Source organism: Centroberyx affinis, unplaced genomic scaffold (assembly GCF_046629955.1).
Source record: "Centroberyx affinis isolate AG114_WGS23_722 - 3 ecotype Tasmania unplaced genomic scaffold, CSIRO-AGI_Caff_v1 ptg001650l_1, whole genome shotgun sequence".
Lineage (NCBI taxonomy): Eukaryota > Metazoa > Chordata > Actinopteri > Beryciformes > Berycidae > Centroberyx > Centroberyx affinis.
This window is the reverse complement of record NW_027280081.1, coordinates 94,419-114,675: the sequence shown is the minus strand read 5'-3', so window position 1 is coordinate 114,675 and position 20,257 is coordinate 94,419. Positions and strand designations below refer to the sequence as shown.

The 20,257-nt window shown below is 42.2% G+C and overlaps 2 protein-coding genes across 2 annotated transcripts in view; one reads left to right on the top strand and one right to left on the bottom strand.

Moving 5' to 3' along the window:
- LOC139651390 (arf-GAP with dual PH domain-containing protein 1-like) overlaps nt 1-15,791 on the bottom strand; it is a gene marked incomplete at its 3' end in the record, with an annotated part of 28,164 nt that extends 12,373 nt beyond the window's left edge. The window contains exons 1-2 of the mRNA XM_071528286.1: nt 15,701-15,791; nt 2,117-2,244 (exon numbers count right to left, since the gene is read on the bottom strand). Of these exons, the coding sequence (XP_071384387.1) occupies nt 2,117-2,244; nt 15,701-15,791 (219 nt within the window). The remainder of the gene's footprint in view (nt 1-2,116; nt 2,245-15,700) is intronic.
- Nucleotides 15,792-17,037: 1,246 nt separating this feature from the next.
- cox19 (cytochrome c oxidase assembly factor COX19) lies at nt 17,038-20,048 on the top strand. Its single transcript, XM_071528285.1, has 3 exons — nt 17,038-17,188; nt 18,446-18,557; nt 19,497-20,048. Exons 1-3 carry the CDS (start codon nt 17,107-17,109, stop codon nt 19,588-19,590), a joined length of 288 nt encoding a protein of 95 aa, XP_071384386.1. The 5' UTR covers nt 17,038-17,106; the 3' UTR covers nt 19,591-20,048.
- The last annotated feature ends 209 nt before the right edge of the window (nt 20,049-20,257 follow it).

Sequence of the window (20,257 nt, the reverse complement as noted above, 5' to 3'; positions counted from 1 at the left end):
GCTGAACCTCACAACACGTCTCTCTTATCCTCTGAGGGGCTCTGGGCGGGACGCGGCACTACCACGCTTTTATTGTGAAGGTCAAACGCTAATAGCCGAGGAAAATCAACAACAACACAAAGCTGTCCAACTACAAAATAATAACAGACATTAACATATGTCACATCTGCCACCACAGTGTCATTTATTTGACGCCTCTGACGTAACATTTCGAACATATTATCAGTATTACCAATACACAGGATCATGCCTTGTTTCCATTTAGGGAAACCGAGTATCCACTTTATTAGGTACAGCTCCCCCTTTTACGCAAACTGCAGTGAGTCATATGCAAGTGTAAAGCGTCCAGACAGGGTCGAGAGCTTCAGTTACTGTCCGACTAAAAGTTAAAATGTGCAACACATGCTATTTAAGTGACTTTGAATTTGGTATAATAGTTTGTGCAAGAATCGCCGGTGCTAGTATCTCAGAAACAGACGGCCTCCTGGGATTTTTGGGCACTACAGTAGGGCTGGATATCGCCACTGATTTCCCTATTTGATTCGATTCGATTCGATTTCCGATTTGATTTGATTCGATTCAATATCGATTCGGTTAGGGATATTTCAGTTACAATACCAACTTTGCTTGGATATGAAAGAGATTCTCAGACAACTAATGCTGTAAATTGTACAAGGAACCCTCTAACCTGGTGCATTATTAAAAATATGAATGTTTACATTTAGAATTGACCCCAAAGCAGTTACATTAATGTACTTTTTATTTAACATGACCAACACAGTACAGCAGTCAACACAATATAGTGCAAGTTGTGCAACTCTACAGACTCTACAGTCAGTGAGAGTGAGCAGATAAGTGCTTTCTTTAGTGCAGTGTAGCTTCAAGCTTCAAGCATCCACGGGAAAAGGCATATATTAAAAGATCAATCTCAGGATTTTATGAATCGATATCGGATCATTCAAATGAAGGTCGATTTAAACCCAGCCCTACGCTACAGTGTGTAGAGTTTGCAGAGAATCATGTGATAAATGAAACACATCCAGTCATCAAAAGCGTCTCGTTGATGGCAGAGGTCAGAGGTCAGAGGAGAACGGTAAGACTTGTTCAAGCTAACAGACAGTTTAGTACAACAGTGGAGTGCAGAACGGCATCTCAGAAACCTTTTGTGAAGAACGTTGGTCACATCTAGTCATCTAATCATTGTGCTCCCTATTTGGGTTTATCACCAACAAACCTCAGTTTTCTCCCACCACATCCCCATTACCTTCCCCCTATCGTCCCCCTACATCTCCAACCTCCACCCATTTTTCCTCACAAGTCTCATCAATATCAACTTCCTCAGTCTCCTCTCTCACCCATTCGGGGAGTTTCAACACAACCTTGAACCACAGTTTTCCATCATAAACTTGTTAGCATTCTGCTGCTAGCTGGACGGCTCGATTCGTTGTCGTTGTTGTTGTTATTGCGCATTGTAGTGGGATTTTGAAAGAGGGAACACACAGTGCAGGACGGAAGGGGAGAGGGCCAGCCAAAAAATGCTGGAGCCAATAGGAGGATTATCCAATGGGCCAACATCCGCTAAACCAGTGGTTCATAACTTTTTTTTGGCTTGTGACCCCTTAAAACAAAGCAATGCCTACTCGCATCCCTCCCGTTACAAAGTGTGTCGAGTTCAACCAAAGAATGATTTTGCTTTGTCAGGTTGTTTCAACTGATTCATTATCAGAGGAGGCCAAGAGGCTGAAAACTATTCAGTATTTTTCAAGAAAAAAAGCAAAAATTTGAGAAAAATCTGAAGAAATAGACGTGATAATACATTTTTATAGTAGAAATATGCTTTTTTCCTATCCCATAAATCATCTTGCGACCTCCTGACATTATTTCGTGACCCTCTGAGGGGTCCCGACCCCCAGGTTGAGAACCACTACGCCACGCTAGACTAGTCAAATATCAAATGTCAAGTGCACCTGAGCAGAGCTAGACAATGTCTGCTAGTCTCTAGATGAGAAGGGGGGCAGGATATGATTTTGGGGCGTATTCATGTTTTTTGGGGATATTCATATATTTGGAAGTCAGATGTTTGCGATCCACAGTGTGTTTGTTGTTTCCGCCCTACCTCCACCTCGCTGGCATCCCACGTGTCCTGGACAGACTTGACCCGGCTGATGTGGGGGATGCTCCGGTGGAGGAGTGAGCAGGCCTGGCAAACAAACACACCCAAAGTCAACGATGCCCAGTCCGGCTCTGCGGGAGAGAGAGAGAGAGAGAGAGGAAGGGAAAGAGAGAGGGAGAGAGAGAGAGAGAGAGAGAGAGAGAGAGACAGATGAGGTAGGGGAAGTGAATAGGGAGGGGAGAGAGGGCGGATAAGAGCGGAGGTAATTAAATGGGGGGAATACAAAGGGATAGAGGAGGATGATAGAGGGAGCAGCAGTAGAGATAGAAGAGAGAGAGAGAGAGAGAGGAGGAGGGGGAGAAAGACTTGTCATAAAGGTGCTGCAACAAAGGGAACAACAGCTCAAGGTTCAGGCTATAAATACTGAAAGTGCTGATGCTGGCGCTGCTAAGAGGTAATAGGTGCAAAGTAAATGAAGCAAATATAACGAGGGTGAGGAGAGTAGGTTCTGCGTGTGTGTGTGTGTGTGTGTGTGTGTATGTGTGTGTGTGTGCCTGCTCATTAAGGACAGGACAGCAGTGCAGCAGAATATGATTTGGGGAAATCCTATTTAGTCTTAGTGACAGGAAACAGACTGACTGAGATATGATAAGAACCCTGCAGGGTAGTTATCAGGTTAGCAAGATCACCAGACTCCTAAATTCACTCTAATAACATAACACACACACACACACACACATTCACACACACACACACACACACACACACACACACACACATGCACACATGCAAACACAAACTCACACACACACACGCACACATGCAAACACAAACTCACAGACACACAAAAATTTGCATATACACAACCACATTCATTTGCACATGGCATACAAGCAAAACCAAACATACACTCACACATGCAGGAATGCATACACACACACACACACACACACACACACACACACACACACATACATGCAAGCATGCATGCACACACACACCTGTGAACCTGTGACCCTCTGAGCAGAGCATATGCTGGTACACGCCAACACACAGAGCACAGAACAAACAAACTTGGAGCGTTGTGCTAGAAAACGAATAATCTAATTAGCAGTCACAGAGTCTGAGCAAAAAACAAAGAGGCTTCGCTCTGCAGCGTGACACAGCAAATCTATCTGTGGGTGTTCAGCAAAGGTACATTTGAGTCATGATATCACACATGGAGTTTGATTCTACTGAGACAGAGTGTGACAGAGAGAGAGAGTGAGAGGGAAAGAGAGAGTAGTGAGAAAATGAGTGATAGAAAGCTAGAGAGAGAGAGAGAGAGAGAGAGAGAGAGAGAGAGAGAGAGAGAGAGAGAGACACACATAAACGCCTCAAGTTTAATTATACAAACGAGCTGCTCTGGAGGCAGAAATAATCTGATTGGCTGAGCTAAACCAATGTGGATGGAGCCAAAGAACAACAGTATTTTGGAGTGCAAGTTAACTAACTGACAAACTTGAATGGCAAAGAAGGAACTTGGGTCAAAATATAAAAAAAAAAATATATATATATAATCAATAATCAATATCATGATAATCATAAGGATTTTTCTCAATATCAATATATATCATGATATGGTTCATGTATGCAAAATCACGTTAAATAATCAAATGAATGTTCATCTCATTGAACTAAATGGTGATGTTAGGGTGGTGTCAAACAAAACTGAAATTTTCAAATAATATTCCTACCATACCTCATTTTATCAGAGTTTTCAAGTAAAATTTGCTTGTCATCATCAATAGACAGCAGAAATGTGTGTCACGATATCAAAATATCTTCATATCATCACAATATGATTCCACAAAAGACGATAAACGATAATATTGAATTATCGCCCAGCCCTATAAAAAATACAGTATATGATTCATTCATTACCATGGCATCATGATATCAGAAGGTCAGCAGCTAGCTAACTAGCTTACCTAGATAGCTATAGGCTAGTACGGCTAGTTTGAACTTGAAGGTCAGCTAAGCTAACTAGCTAACCGAGATAACTTATGGCTAGATAGCATTGTTTCAGTTAGCAGCAGAGCGCTAGGCTTCATAATATTAGCTTCCTCCTCTCTTACCTCTTGTCTTTTCCACTGGGCTTCAGTCTAATTTTACTTCGCTAAAAAAACGTTGGAACTTTGGCTCCGCCCACTGAGGTTTGACTCAACCAATCAGATTATCTCTGCCTCTGCATAACTAAAACTCCAATCTGACGTAAACAGACAGAAAGTAAACAACTCTCCAAGAGGGAACCTTTGTCCTGGATTCACAGCGACCTTTTCCAAGACTTTAAAACGTCGACACGTGTATTGTAGGCGACCCAGCTGACATGGATGAGTGTGTGCACATTGCTGTGTGTGTGTGTGTGTTGTACTGTGTGTGCACATGTGTTAACATGTATGAAATGTGCACATGGGCACAAGCACACCATGTCTTCAAACGGCTGACACTCAGAAAGTCGCCACATTCTCTCTCCATCTCACGCTCTCTGTAGCTCCCATTTCTCACACAAGGAGGCCCTTAGCGTGGCGTACCGCAGCCATGTGAATACACACACACACACACACACTCACACACACACACACACTCGCGCCCAGGACACGATGAGAGTGTGTAATACTCATGGGAGTCATATGAGAGCCGAAGGAGAGCGAGGAAGAGAGAAGAGGGGGAGGAGAGGGCAAAGAAATATTCTAGTATTTCTCGGTCCTCTTGGGGTTTGGAGAAAGCAAAGAAGGAGACGGCACATAAACCGCCCGCTGAGCGAAGGAGGAGGGAGTCCGGTAAACGAGGCGATGGGGGGAAGAAAAAAAAGATAAGTTAGGAGAGAGAGATGGAGAGAGGAGGTAGGAAGGGGAGGAAGAGTGCACAGAGGGATGATGTAAACTCATAAAAAGGTGAGAAAAAGATGAGGAAAAGAATGAATGAGAAAGAGGGGAAGGAAGACAAACAAGAAAAAAGCGGCCACGCCCTTTGGAGACTTTGTCCCCATTTCTGCTGAGCCACAACTCATCCTAATTGTCACCTTTACCTTAATCTTTACCTTAACCCTAACCTTAACCTCACTGCAGACCTTATTTTTGCAGCCTGGCACCAAGGAGACAGAATTTATTTTACCTGTATTTATCCAGGGAAAGTTGATTGTATGCTTTCTTCTTTTTCTGCAATGCTCTGATTCATATTCATAGTCTTCTACTGAGTGTTTCTCATTAATTTTCTGAGCGGGTCCAGGGATTCAAACCGGCAACCTGCTTCCATTCACAAGCCTGATTCTCTAATATCTAATGGTAAAAGTGTGGCTATTCTATTCTATTCTGTTTTACAGCAAGTTGCTTCAGCCATCTCCATTCCAGCCATTTCCTGATTTTAGTCTTAAATACAAAAATTCTGCACACAGTCAGCATAGTTATCAGCGCTTGTTTTCCTCCCTTGCAAAATGAATTGGGGAAATGTAAACTAGATGTAGACAAAAGTAAACAGGCTCTAACTCTAAATGACACCAGTATTCTCCTTTAATGAAACTATTTCAGACAGTACACATGTATTGATGGTAACCGCTGTATTATAAAGCGCAGCCTCATACCTTGCTGCAGCCATAATCACAGTAAAAAGAAGACTCCCTAGGGTGTCACTGCCACCTCTCATTAAGCTTTCTTAGCTTAATCTCTTTTAAACCATGACACGTAATAAATAATTTTCTAAATATATCAGCTCATCTTTTACTCATTTTGGAATATTATCAAGCGCAAGAGGCTCCAAAGACGGTGCTTTGATGGGAAGGAATCAAATCTCTCGCTGTTTCTATGTACTATGTTCCTTCATTGTCTCCTTATTGCCAAGACACATGCATACAACCCCCCCCCCCCACACACACACACACACACACACACACACACACACACACTGCTAACACAAAACACACAATCAGCCTTTCAGAGATGAGGTCACTGTCGTCTGAGTCAGGCTTCACGGAAGCAGACAGCACTCACGAAGATTACTGTGGCCACATGACTGACTAACTACTACCACACACACACACACACACACACACACACACACACACACATAGACACACACACACATAGACACAGGGCTTCCCCCTCTACATGTAGAAGATGTTTCAACAGGATTACTGAGAACAACAGATCCATAGTTGTGACATACAGGAGGAGGAAAATTCCTGATAGAGTGTGACTCTGCAGATGAAGCCGCTGCAGAAGTCTTACATTTTTACCGCATGTTTGCTGAACTACTGCTGCACTCTGGCTCCATCCCCAAGAGGAACTGTTTGGAAAGAAACCAACTTTTTGCAGGAGTTTACAGCGAATGGTCTGATGGCTTGTTAGTGGAGAGACAAAACAACTTTTGATTTGACTGGAAAAGGTTCAAGAAATAATTGCCTGTGGCATTACTGCAGGACAGATGCAGGACAAGGCAAGGCAAGGCAAACTTTATTTATATAGCACATTTAATAGGCAAGGCAAAATTCAATGTGCTTCACATAAAACACAAACAATATGTAATTTGTCTCATAAAATGACATTAAAAAAGAAAGAAAGAAAGAAAGATAGATAAAAATAGCAAAGTAAGGATAACAATAGAAGAAATAGAAATATTAACGAACCTCTATACCTATGATTTACCGCATTGCCTATATGACTTATCAATCGGCTTCTTGGAACATAGGAAGGAACCTCTATGTTCTCTAATGCAGTGGTGCTCAATGTGGGGTCCAGGGACCACCAGGGGTCCTTGAGGGGGTTCCAGGGGGTCCCCAGCAAATTGATCAACTGTTAAACTTCACCATTATTTAATTCACTGGAAGTTAACACAATTAGAGAATGTAGAAGAATGACAATTTTGATCATAGTTTCTCTGTTTTCTCTCTACCTACAACACAGACAGTCATGGAATTCTGGATAAAATCATATCTAAAAATAAAAATATTCTCAGATTTGGGTTCGAGAGACAAAATGTCATCAAATGGGGGTCTGTGGCCTCAATGTGGACTAAATTAGGGTCCTTCATATGAAAATGGTCGAGAACCACTGCTCTAATGGATCATAATTACAGGAACGACAAATGCATGAAGGAGGATTTCTACCCCGGCTGCCACTCTGCCAGCGTCCGTGTGCATTTGCAGGCACTTTCCTGCGTCTGCACATGTTAATTTGTATGTTTCTGTCTATAGGCTCTACACATCAAGTGTCTGGGCGGTCTGCCTGTCTGTCAGCGACTGTCTGGTGGGAGTTAATGATTAGACAGCGGGGGGCTAATGAGGCCAGTTGACGCTCTGACCCTCTCTTGCTGATGAGCTAACTCCCTCAGCCGACAGCACAGACACTTACTTCTACTGCACAGATTGGCATTTGTCTTAGATTTCATTTCAACAAAACCACTGTGAAATGTCAAAAATGCTCCAGGCATTTTTGAGAAAATCAAGTTGTTTTTCTTCATTACTAAAACGTTGACTTTTTGGATGCAAGGTTTTTGTAAGAGTGGACATTTTAAAAACAGCAAACACACTAAGCATATTGTTACTGTCCGGTGAAAACCTTGTATCTCTACAATGTCAATTTCATCATAATTTCATGGAAATTAGTTTTTCGACCAGCGCCGGAACAACATACATCACACATCACACCAAACAGATAAGATCACAGGACTAAAAACAACATCCAAAAACAATATAGCACTAAAATTAGTGTGGAAAAAAACAGCCTTTTCAGCTCAACCATCATGCATTTTTGACTTCATCCAATGGGTTTTGAAACGGTTTTATAAACACAAGAGTAATACTTCTACTACTGGACTCTGTGCAATAATCCTCAAGGACTATGTGGTACTTTTTATTGGCACCTTTTATTCATTTATTCATTTATTTATATGACTCTTTGCTTTTAAGTAATTTGGGTTTTTAACCCTGTGCATGCTGCATTACCTTCTTTTATTGTGTATTGTTTCTAATCTATAGTTATATGTTAATACAGATTGTGTGAGCTACTGGACACCTGAATTTCCCCAAGGGGATGAATAAAGTATCTATCTATCTATCTATCTATCTAGCAGAATTTCCTCAACCCATAGGGCAACATGCAATCCTTCAATTGAAGCTAAAACATGAAAATCACCAAAATTGGGAGTTACAAGGTTTTCACATGACAGCAGCGATATTCAAACACCTGTAGAACCATCTGAACGTTGCATAGCAGAATATTGCTATACCACTTCTCATACAGTTGTAGCTCATTAAAATGCAAAGCACAGTGAGGAACGATTGTGGTGCGCTTAAGTAGAGCAGTAGAGCAGAGCCAGACAGTCAGTTTGTGTAGCTGTTTCTTAGAGAGGCGACATGCATCTTACAACGAGTGTGAATCAGCTGCAGCAGCCCACACTTTGACAAGTAGGCTTGTGATCAGAAAGTCACCGGCTGTAATCCTGGACTTGCTGGAGAAATGTGGGTCGACCTGAACTACCGTCGAATTGCCCTTGATCAAGGCTCTAAACCCTGAATTAGTCCAGTGGAGCTGCTCAGTGGCCGACAGTACAAGACTGTGATTTCACAGGCCGGCTCCTTGGGTGTGAATATGTAACTGTGTGGGTGTGAAGCAGGGTGTTGCTGAAAGAGACCATACACTGTCAGCCGCGTTTCCCCCAAACATTTATGGTGGAGGTGCAGCATCCCTGACTCCACTAACGTCACAAAAATGAATACAGTTTTTTTTTTTTTTTTAATTAAAACTCTGACTCATTCCACATTCAGACAGAACACAAACTTCAATTTTCAAGTTTCAATGGAAGGAGAAGAACGGAACAAGATGGACGCAACTTCGCTCTAGGTGGCACAAACTGAGGCGAAGAGGCCTTTGGTCATGTTGAAGTTCGCAAAAATTCACCTGACGCAGTGAAGCAAAAGCCAATCAGCTTCAAGCTGGACTCTGGCATTGGCAAATCCTCCACCCCCAAGTCCAATAACACAAATGATGAAAAGCTAGATTCCCAAAAGAAGACATTAGTGATCTGGTTGCTAAACCTGTCGCAAAAAGGATTACAATGCAAGAATGATAGAACAAAAACTATAATGCTAAAGCATAGTTTCAAGTCATCTACATCAGTGGTTCTCAACGTGGGGTCCGGGGACCACCAGGGGTCCTTGAGGGGGTTCCAGGGGGTCCCCAGCGAATTGTTAAACTTCACCATTATTTCATTTACAAGAAGTTAACACAATTAGAGAATGTAGAAGAATGACTGTTTTGATCATAGTTTCTCTGTTATCTCTCTACCTACAATACAGATAGTCATGGAATTCTGGACAAAATCATATCCAACAATAAAAATATTCTCAGATTTGGGTCCAAGAGACAAAATGTCATCAAATGGGGGTCTGTGGCTGTAATGTGGACTAAAACTAGGGGTCCTTGATATGAAAAAGGTTGAGAATCACTGATCTACATTGTCTCATCATTCCTCACATTGGAAAAAAAGAAGTCAAAGAGAGATGTCGACCTAAACCACTGATCAGAAAGGCTGTGGCTGCCTTCTGCTGTGTCAAGTGGTGTCATCAAGTGTGCTTGTCTGTCCTGACGCCAATTTCGCTCCTGATTTTTCAAGTCAAGCGAATCAAATCAGACAGATGAACGTTTGGTCAGATGACCTTCAGGAAAAGAAAGACTCAAACGGTCTAGTTCACCCTGCAAAGGCCGTGTTGTAGATCTAGTTATTTGATTTCATAAATATGAAATGTGCCTGGGTCTGCTTTGATTGATTAGGCCTTTCAATCATGTGTTCGTGGCAGTTTTCATCAAGGTAGAAAGTTGCATGTCGGGGGAGGAAAGCAGAAAGGGTTTTTCTTTATGTTTTTTCCTCCTTCCCTCGTCAAATAAAGGTTTAAAAACACCTGGCTGGCTGCAACTGCATACAAATATTCTGGAAAGTCATGAGCAGCCTGCCATGGAAGCCTAAACCTCCTCCTATCTCATCAGAGGTCCTGCCGTTTTTTGCCTTTCCACCAGCCCCGTCCCACAGAGGGTTTGTGAGGCTTCTCCCTGGGGGGAATAACTCGTTTGTGTGTCCTCAGCGAAGGGCAGAACCACAACGCTGCTGAGCTACAGAGAAACCCTGCCGTATAAGCTCCCAGCTCAGCCACCGAGCAGCCTCATCTGTGCACACCAGCAGAGGGAAGATAGAAAAAAAAATGTAAAAGGGCAGAGTAAGAATGACTAGGCATAAACAATGCACAACCGAGGCTGTGCGTTTTCAGGCCCGCTCGCCCAGGTTTCCTGTCCGGTTAATGCGTATTGATGATGGGAAGATAAGACGGGGTGAGGGAGGACAGCCAGGTCACTGCTGAGGAAGTGATACACACCTTTCTCTGCAGGTCTGCTGATTCACACACAATACAGGGCTTTCAGGTGATGTAATGCTCCCTGTGGCGGCCATATTGGAAGTCCTCACCTCTTCTAAATGTACAAAAGACATGGTTTAGTTCTATGCTGTTTTGCCACTGATATATCTAATTGATTTTGTGTTTAGATAATAGTTAGCTAGCTAACCATAGTATCTGGTCAGCTAATTTCCACATTGGCTATCAAAGTAATAGCTAGCATAGTAAAAGCTAGCGTAAGTAGTGACTAGTTGTATTAGCATCAGTTGCTTTGCTAAAAGTAGCACGCTGGCTAGTTAGCTAACTAACAAAGCCAAAAAAAAACTGCTGTTTGTTTAGTTTAAGTAAGCTGACTCGTACACTGGTTGTTATTGTGATGTAAAATTTGATAGAAATTCCAATAAAAATATTGTTTAAAAAATAAAATAGAATGACTCTCTCAAGACTAGAGCTAAAGACAGTTGTGTCACAGTAACCTACATTTGTAAAAAAACAAACAAAAAAAAAACAGACTATTCCCTTTTAATTATAATGTTACTAACTGGCCTATGCACACACCACAACATTTTCTTTCAGATATCTCTGTTTTTCTAGCCAGGTTGTTATACGTTTAGACATAATTAACTAACAGACAATTCTCTGCTGAACCTCCATGATGGAGCCAGCTGTGTTTGCTAGGAGATTTGTGACACAACTGCCAAGCCTCTATACATAGAGCCAGAAAAAGCCAAAAAAACAATGATACAGACTAGACAGAAAAACAGACATCTATCATTTATCAACCTATCTATCTAGCTATCCATCTATCTGCCTGTCAGTCTGTCTGTCTATCAGACGATGTGTCTACCAAGCGACCTCAGCTCACCCACCTACTCCAATACAGCCTGTATATGAGGCTGTAGTGAGATGATTTGTGGTGTTTTGAGCTGTAATAAAACTGTAATTTAAAAAAAGAAAAAAGCCACTGAGATAAGATCCTGTCCCCATCTGGGATAGGGTCGACGAAACGGCATCAATAATTCATATCTTGACCATTATGAGTGATGAATTATGAGCCGGGGAATTCCTGATCCGGTAGCGGGGGCTGAGATAACGGTTCGGCTGATGGATGGGTATTCTAACACTCTTTCTGCGTTTTCACTGCTCTTCAGAAACAAATAACGGCACAGGGGAGACTGGAGCAACTCATCATGACATCATCTGTGGAGCCATCGTCGAAATTTCATGAAATGAGCACGATGTCTCCAAATGCAAATACGTCCTCCGTACACGAAAAATGAGAGAAATACGTTTTTGACGATGTGACGAAAGGATTACATGCAGGAGACACAGCTAGAAACAGGAATTATTTTGACATCGAAATAGTGAGATGGAAAGTACGGGTGTGGAGGTCGGATTTGGTGGATGGGTGTTAGGCCTACCTTCAACTCCGATGACACGGGTTAAATTCCCAATTCAGGCCAAGACGTTTTCTGCTGTGTGCTAAATTTACATTTTTAGCTTAGGTTTTTCTTATTAACCATGAGAAAATCCTTACACTAATCTTAAAGGTCCCATCTTCTACACTTCTACATGTAGTTAACTTCTCCCCAGAATTGCTTATTTGTAAATCATTAACAAACAATTAACCATTATTGGCCTATTTCTATTTTAAAGGTCCCATATTCTACACTTTACAGTGTTTTATTTTCTGTCTTGAGGTCCATTCAAAGCTGTGTGTGTGGTGTCATGTACCAAAAACACTCAATTTTCCAGCATCTCTCTGAGCCTTACCAAGAACAGGCTGTTTCTGTCACTGTGTCTTTAAGGCTCATTAATATTAATGACCCCTCTGTTCCGATTGGCTAACCGTTTCAAGAGTGAAATGTGAGACTCCGCGGCCCGGCGGCTACAGGTAGGGAAAACTCTCCGGTAATAAACAATGACAACCGCTCAACCGCTTTGAAAAAAAACACTTTGTTAGTCTATTATTTCTTACAAAAATGCTAATGTCTGGATTTAGTTGGCGACTGTGTGTTTTAATACTTTAACGATGTTTAGATAGCACGTCCAACTCCTTTATAATCAAAGAGGCAACGGAAATCCCGTTTTCCACGATACGGGACCTTTAACCAAATTGCTTTCGCTTCCTAACCTTCACCAAAGTTTCAGTTGCCTAAACCTAAACTTAACCCTATCCTTAACCAAAGTTGTTTTAACTGGCCTAAACTTAACCGTTAGCTAATCTTTTCATGTGATGAACAGGTGAAAATGTTTTTTTTTAGATTGTGGTGACACGTAATCACAGTTTCAGAGTTCGTGCCCACTTCATGAAATTTTATGAGTCTGTGTTGCATTAGTGTGTGTGTGTGCGTATGCTATATATGGCATTTAAACTATTTCCTCCTTTTTACAAAATACCCTCCTCCACATCCCTCTAGTTCTTCTGTCATGAACTTGAAATGAACTAGTAGGAAGTAGGAATTTACGTCACCATCACTCTGCTTCACACTGATTCAGTTTAAGACATTTGTGGCTTCAGACATTCAGCCACAGTTATCTACTGTCAACCGCTCCAAGTAAGGGTTGAAGTGCCTTGCTCAAGGGCCACCGGGACAGTTGTTGTCGAGGGAGCAGAGAGCATTTCTCAGTCCCAGATTTTCCTAGCTGAGAATTGGGCCGCTAATCCTCCAATTACAAGCTTTGTTTCTCTACCGCCGCCCTCCGAACAGCAGGACTGTCGCATTACACTATCCACAGATGCATTTTCCACAGCTGCACAACACAGAACACCTGCCCTACCTGAGCGCCAGCGAGGCCAAATCTGATCATGTAGTTTTCATGATTACAAAGGAGAAAACCGCATACACGCCGCGCAAAACCGAACAACAGTCTCAGCGGGTGAATATTTCAGAGCCAGTGTTTCCTCCGGGCTGTGTGTGCATCGTTGCAGGACAGATTGGTGAACTACATCTAATAATGTATCCCATGGGCCCAATAATAATATCTTGTTATCGGGTTATTGTGCCAATTTTCCCCAGAAAATCAGAAGATAAAACTGGGTTTCTCCTTCTTTGGAGGCAAATGATATTACATTGCCATACCTTAGGGTTTAGTGAATTGATGCCCCTGCAGTGAAGTGATGACTCCTCAGATGGATGTAGTGTGTGATATCATAGACTCAGGGCTGTAAATCTTTAAAGGGGTAATCTGCAAGATACTTGTTTTTTTTACTCTGTCTCCATCTTTGGTGCTAAGCGCTCATTGCTGTGGTGTTTCTGCACTGCACTTCCCACAGATCACCTGTCAATCAAACAGTGTGGGGCTCTTTTCTCTGTCTGTTCAGCCATGGTGGATATCACTGCCCATACTAACTACCCAGTTCTTCTTCTTCGGTTTATTCCAAACAAACCGGAAACGTAAAACGCATCACTTCATGTGCAGCAGAGGGTTTTTTTTTCCCAGGAAAGAGCTACCAGACACCAGCTGTTTAGAACAGACAATGGAGAAGCTTTTATGAACTGGATATAGGTTGAATCACTGAAAAACTGACATTTATTTACATGAAAATGTCACGGATTACTACTTTAAAGAAGCTAGCCAACACACACATGACCGACCATGATCAAACCCCGCTCTCTGGCATTCCAAAACCAGATTACAGGACTCAAAACACCCGTCGGTCAAAGAGAAATCCCTCTTGAAGCATCCACCGCCTCAGACAAAACCATCTTATTTTTTGCGAGAGTGGCGTTGGCTCGGGACCCGCTCCGCTACAGCCAGTCCTCAGAGGAGCCGAATCCAGGGCCAAGGAACAGGCATCCTGGGTGGGCTCGGCTCCAAGCACTGGGCGTTCGTCCCATACTGGAGCCTCCAAACACACTCACTGGTTTATTACCATTTCAGTACGAAGAAAGGAGGGGGGGGGGAGAGAGAGAGAGGGGAAGAGGGAGAGGGTGGAGGGGAAAGAGAGGGGAGATGGAGGGGGAACAGAGAGGGGATAAAGGGGGAAAACAGGGGGTATGAAGGGGGAAAAGAGGGGGAAGAGAGACAGGATGGAGGGGGATGAGAGATGGGAAAAGAGAGGGGATTGGATGGGGAAGAGAGAAGTGATGGAGGGGGAAAAGAGAGAGGGGGTGGCGGGGGAAAAGAGAGAGGAGATTGAGGTGAAGAGAGAGGGGATGGAAGGGAAAGAGAGGAGATGGACAGGAAAGGGAGATGGAAAACAGACAGGATGGAGGATAGAGGGGGAAGAGAAAGAGAATTGAGGGGAAAGGAAAGAGAAGATGGAGAAGGAAGAGAGAGGAGAGGAAGGTGGAAGAAAAAGGATGGAGGGGGGAAGAGAGAGAGGAGATGGAGGAGGAAGAGAGAGACGATGGGAGAGGCAAAGAAAGGAATGAAGTCACTCTGTAATGCAGTGAAGTGGTAAAATAATATTTGAGTGACCTGGGTGAAATTTATAATTAATTTAATAGATTCACTTAACATGTCATTTGGAAATAGAGGGGACTAGTAGAGGAAAAACAAAAAGATGAAAACACACAGAAACACACACTTCATAATTACCCACCGAGCCACATGGAGGGTGCTGACTGTGTCGAACATGATGACACCAGACCACAACACCGACAATCACACACACACACACACACACACACACACACACACACAGCATACATACCACAACAACTAAGGTGGTGAGGACAGCTGGCTGACTCAACATACAGGTCAGGCTGTATATCGAGTGGACTTGACATGTTTGTCTACACACACACACACACACACACACCATGACAGGTAAGACATGGGAGTGTTTATGGCTCTCTCTCTCTCTACAGAGTCCAGAGTCCAGTCTGTCTTCTGATCCTAAAAGGTGTGTAATCTGTCACACTGCCTTTCCAGACTGTATTCAGAAACACAGCAGTGAGGCTTTTTTTCTGAGGTTTCAGGCCTTTGACATCACATCACACCATCTGAATCCATCCAGCAGGAGGACTGTCATCAGATTCCTGCCTGTTGGTTTTTGAAGCTCTTATCTTGGACGCATGCATCGCGCTCACATGCACAACTGCAGCTGCAACCGCATGCATCAGAGACCGGCCGGCACTGCACGGCACGGCGCGGCACGGCACGGCACGGCACGGCGGGCTTTACTGGTTGCAGTTGCAGATATGTCTCTCTCCTACCTGGATTGCCGCAGTCCGCGCATGTATCGTTGCCGGGTCTCAGCAGCACGTCTTGCAGGAGCCGGTTCCCCCCCTCCGGTTCCTGGGCCATGGTGACTTTACCGGTCCAGCCTCAGACTCCCGAACACTACCGAGTCCTTCTCACCTACGGTTTGGAATGAGAGAAGGAAAGAAAGAAAGAAAGACAGAAAGAAAAAAAATGCAGACGGGACTAGGCTAGAATCTGAGCCGGGCTGGGAAATCTCTCTCTCTCTCTCTCTCTCTCTCTCTCTCTCTCTCTCTCTCTCTCTCTGTGATAGCTCTATTACCGGGTCTCGCTGACTGCATAATCTCGAGCCCGTGTTGCCATCACCTCCTCCTCCTCCTCCTCCTCTCTTCCTCCTCCCTGCCTGCCTGTCTGTCTGTCTCCTCTCTCCACTCTTCTCCTGTCAAAGTGGGACATCCAGCGGTGGTTTACCTCAACACACCTGCGTTTCCCCTAATAAACCCCTCTGTATGTGTAAAGACAGATACACATCAATATCTAAAATAGTTTAAAAAATCATTTAGCTCACATTCTACTTCTACCTGGATCCTGTCCAGCAGCTCACTGTGTTTCTATGTTCAAATGAAGCCATCACAAATATATAGATACAGTATCTCTCGAGCCCTAACAAAACAAAAATCATAATATTCCTTATAATAATCCTATAATCTGTCAGTGGTACCGAATCCAAACAGTGAGTTTAGTGACTGTACTTTATAGTATTTTTTTTAATCCATTTAGGTATCACTATAATATTGCTATAATATTCCTATAGAGTGTCTGTGGTATGCCTACTACATAGTGAGTATATAGTGACCTTGTTGTACTTTAAGGTATTTTTTTTAATCTCCTATGGTATCACAATATTCCTATAGTGTGTCTGTGGTACTCAATAGTAAGTTTATAACGGTTTCTTTGTCGTTAATTATATTTGTATCTCTTATAGTATCACTATAATGCATAATATTTCTATACGGACCTGTACGTTTACTGTGATATTTATATAGTATTCTTTTATTTTTTTCTAGCCTAGGATTACTCCTTCTTTACTAGATCTTTATCATAAGGGATAAATGTGGCGTGCATCGACATTTTGAGTCTTTCCAGAGGCCAACTTGTTTATAAAGAAAGAAGTGACATTGGTAATTATTTTAGGCTCTTTAAACTGCTGAGTGTAATTCATCGTTTCTCATTAAAATGATTAGGTTATTATGAGATTATCGAAATTATGATCGATGCGTCGTTTCTATCGACTACTAACGCCTGTCCAATCAGACGGACCCAAAACAAAACGTCATATTTGGGCGACATCGGGGGCACAGCAACTGTCTCGCGCAGAGGACTTGCAGAGTTTATTAAATCAAACTCTTTAAACGCAGAAATGTCTACAGCCATGAATTTCGGATCTAAGACTTTTAAGCCTCGGGCTCCTGACAAAGGAGCTTTCCCTCTGGATCATTTCGGTGAGTTAAGACACAGACATGCGTGTTTGTCCTGGCTGGTAACACTGTAGCCTTGATACACGCAGTTCGAACTCGTATGCAGAAGACATACGCCAAACTCCATTCAAAAAAATCTGACAGCGTAATGTAATTTATCGGCAAAGGGATATGAAATGTGACTCAAGACCTTTTCTGAAAAGATAGGAGCAGCCCTTCAATTCGGCATACATATAATCCACCAAGCAGCACTTACTGGTTAACATTACACGGTGTATTTTGGTGGAGAAAGATGATTGTGGTGTGGGAATATCAGGCGAACCAAGTCTAAAAGTAGAAACTGTACTTGAACAAGTGCTGTTTACAGTATTCGATGAATGCCGAATATAAGAGTGGCTTCATTCGATTCCGTAAAAGGTCGTAAATCAGTTTCTGCAACGTTTGTAAGTGCGACCACGTCAAATTGCCACATTTTTGAATGGACTTTGGCGCAAAGGTTTTTCCACAAAAGCACGGAACCTATCAAACCCACATAACCTTCCATTTGCGTGTCAGCTAGTTGGACAGCTGCCATACTGCCAGCTATAAAGAAGACTTACTTGTAAGGTTTGACTTTTATAACCAGAGTGGGGAATTACCACCAACCAAATTGTTGTAATTTTGGCTGGAAAGTTAGTCAAATTTAACAGCCACTTTGGAAGATATTCAACCATTACTTGGTCGTGAATAATATTTTATTCTAGAGATCTAGTTGGATGGAAACAAAAGGATGTACTAGTTTCTGTGTCTGGTGGACAAAGAGTGTTTTCCTACTATTTTATATTTTTAAAGTGAACTCAAACACTATCTCCATCATAAACTAGTGGTTCTCAACGTGGGGCCCGGGGCCCACCAGGGGTCCTTGAGGGGATTCCAGGGGGTCCCCATGCAAACTGATGAATTGTTAAACTTCACCATTATTTCATTTACAAGAAGTTAACACAATTAGAGAATGTAGGAGAATGACTGTTTTGATCATAGCTTCACTGTTATCTCTCTACTTTACAATACAGACAGTCATGGAATTCAGGACAAAATCATATCTAATAACAATAAAAAATATTCTCAGATTTGGGTCCGAGAGACAAAATCTCATCAAATGGGGGTCCGTGGCTCTAATGTGGACTAAATTAGCAGTCCTTGATATGAAAAAGGTTGAGAATCACTGTCATAAACCTTCATGGCTGGTTTCCTGTCTGAGTTGACCCGCTGACTCTCTGGCTGCCTGCTGCTTTATTTCAGGAGAGTGCAAAGCCTTCAAGGAGAAGTTCATGAGATGCCTGAGAGACAACAGATTTGACAACGCCAAGTGCCGCCTGCAGTCCAAAGACTACCTGCAGTGCCGGATGGACAAGTAAGAGCCACACTTCTAACTTTATAGCCTGCTGTGCACTAAAGCCACAGTATCCATTATCATTACAGATGGTCAGAAGAAATGCCTTTGCACGGGCAGCTATCACACTGTTGAATAAAAGATCGCTTATTTCTTAGCTTTCTGCACTTTATGCTGAATTTTTCATGTTATTATTTTACATTTTTTAAACGTCTGTCCATATTGTATTGAATTGTATGTGGAGTGTCATGTATTGTGTATTCATTATTGTGTATTTTGTTTTTAACTCTAGAGCTGGCTGAATTTACCTGACAGCAATACCAGTTTTTTTTTTTTGTAAACAATGTTTATTAGTTTTCTGACAAATGACAAGAACAAACAATGTTCCTTCCTCCTCCCCCACCCCACCTCCCCAGACCCTTCCAAACAACAACAAGCAATACCAGTTTACCTTCGGGTTTAATTAAAAAAAAAATTGGTAACACTTTACAATAAGGGTACACTAAGTTAGGGGTTAGTTAATGCTTAATAAGCATTAACTAACCCCTAACTTAGTGTAGTTAATGCTTAATAAGCATTAACTAACCCTTTATTAACAGTTAACTAATGTGTAATTTACTAATGGTGTTCATGTTAACTAAGGTATTAATTTATACATTATTTAATAGTTTATAAAGATGACTATTAAATTATGTATAAATGAATACCTTAGTTAACATGAACACCATTAGTAACTTACACATTAGTTAACTATTAATTAAGCATTAACTAACCCTTAATTAATGTACCCTTATTGTAAAGTGTTACCAAAAAGTTAACCTTGAACCTTGATAATAGAATGATCCCATCCAAAGGCTTTTCCAGGCTAGAGCCCAGTCTTAGCTGTGACACTTATGCTGTCATACACTTACACCCATAGACACTTACACTGTCATGTTCTACTACTGTGTCCCCTTCCAGTCAGCTGATGGCCAAGGAGCCGCTGGAGAAACTGGGGTTCAAGGACCTGCTGGAGCCTCCTTCCAGCCAAGCAGGCAGTGACACCAAACCATGAACTGCCCACACTGTGACTGCTGTTTCTGTAATGCAGTGATGCTGTTGCTCTGAACTTAAAACACTCGATAATTTGTTGGGGAACAACGCGACAACAGTAAAGTCCCAGCCAGGCAAAAGGCAGTAACCGCTCTGAGTGTGAAACTGAGAAAAATGGCTATAAATACTGTATTTTTTTTTTTAATGCAAATCCTAATGACTTGTAAGAGGATCTTTTGAAGAAGAGGTTATTCTGTAATCCTCTCATCCCAAAATCTCAATTTCAACCTAAATTGAAGTTACTGCCTGTGTCCTGTAGAGGGCAGAACATACAGCGGGTCTGAAGGCGGACATTTTGGTTCAACCAGCTCAGGCTGGGCTTTGTGTGAGTGAACAGAGTCTGACCTTTGACCTTGTTTTATAAATGGCTTGTGTACATAAAATGAGAATATAGTATAATATATGGAAGTGCTGTTTTGGTTTGTCAATAAATATTTTATAATTAAACTCTGCTGTGTGTGTGTGTGAGTGTGTGTGTGTAGATTCACCGCAGACAGGCTGATGTTTCCTTCTCAGGTGTTGAAAGATCGAGGCTGAACACCCGATTCCACATTTTTGTCAAAAAAAGTAAAGCTGCAGCCTGTTTTCTAGTGGTTTGTATTTCCCTCCTGCAGTTCAACAACAACAAA

Coding starts and splice junctions, on each gene's coding strand:
- cox19 (XM_071528285.1), top strand. CDS start 17,107: ATGTCTACAGCCATGAATTTCGGATCTAAGACTTTTAAGCCTCGGGCT. Junction 17,189..18,445: donor TTTCCCTCTGGATCATTTCG/GTGAGTTAAGAC, acceptor GCTTTATTTCAG/GAGAGTGCAAAGCCTTCAAG. Junction 18,558..19,496: donor CTGCAGTGCCGGATGGACAA/GTAAGAGCCACA, acceptor GTCCCCTTCCAG/TCAGCTGATGGCCAAGGAGC.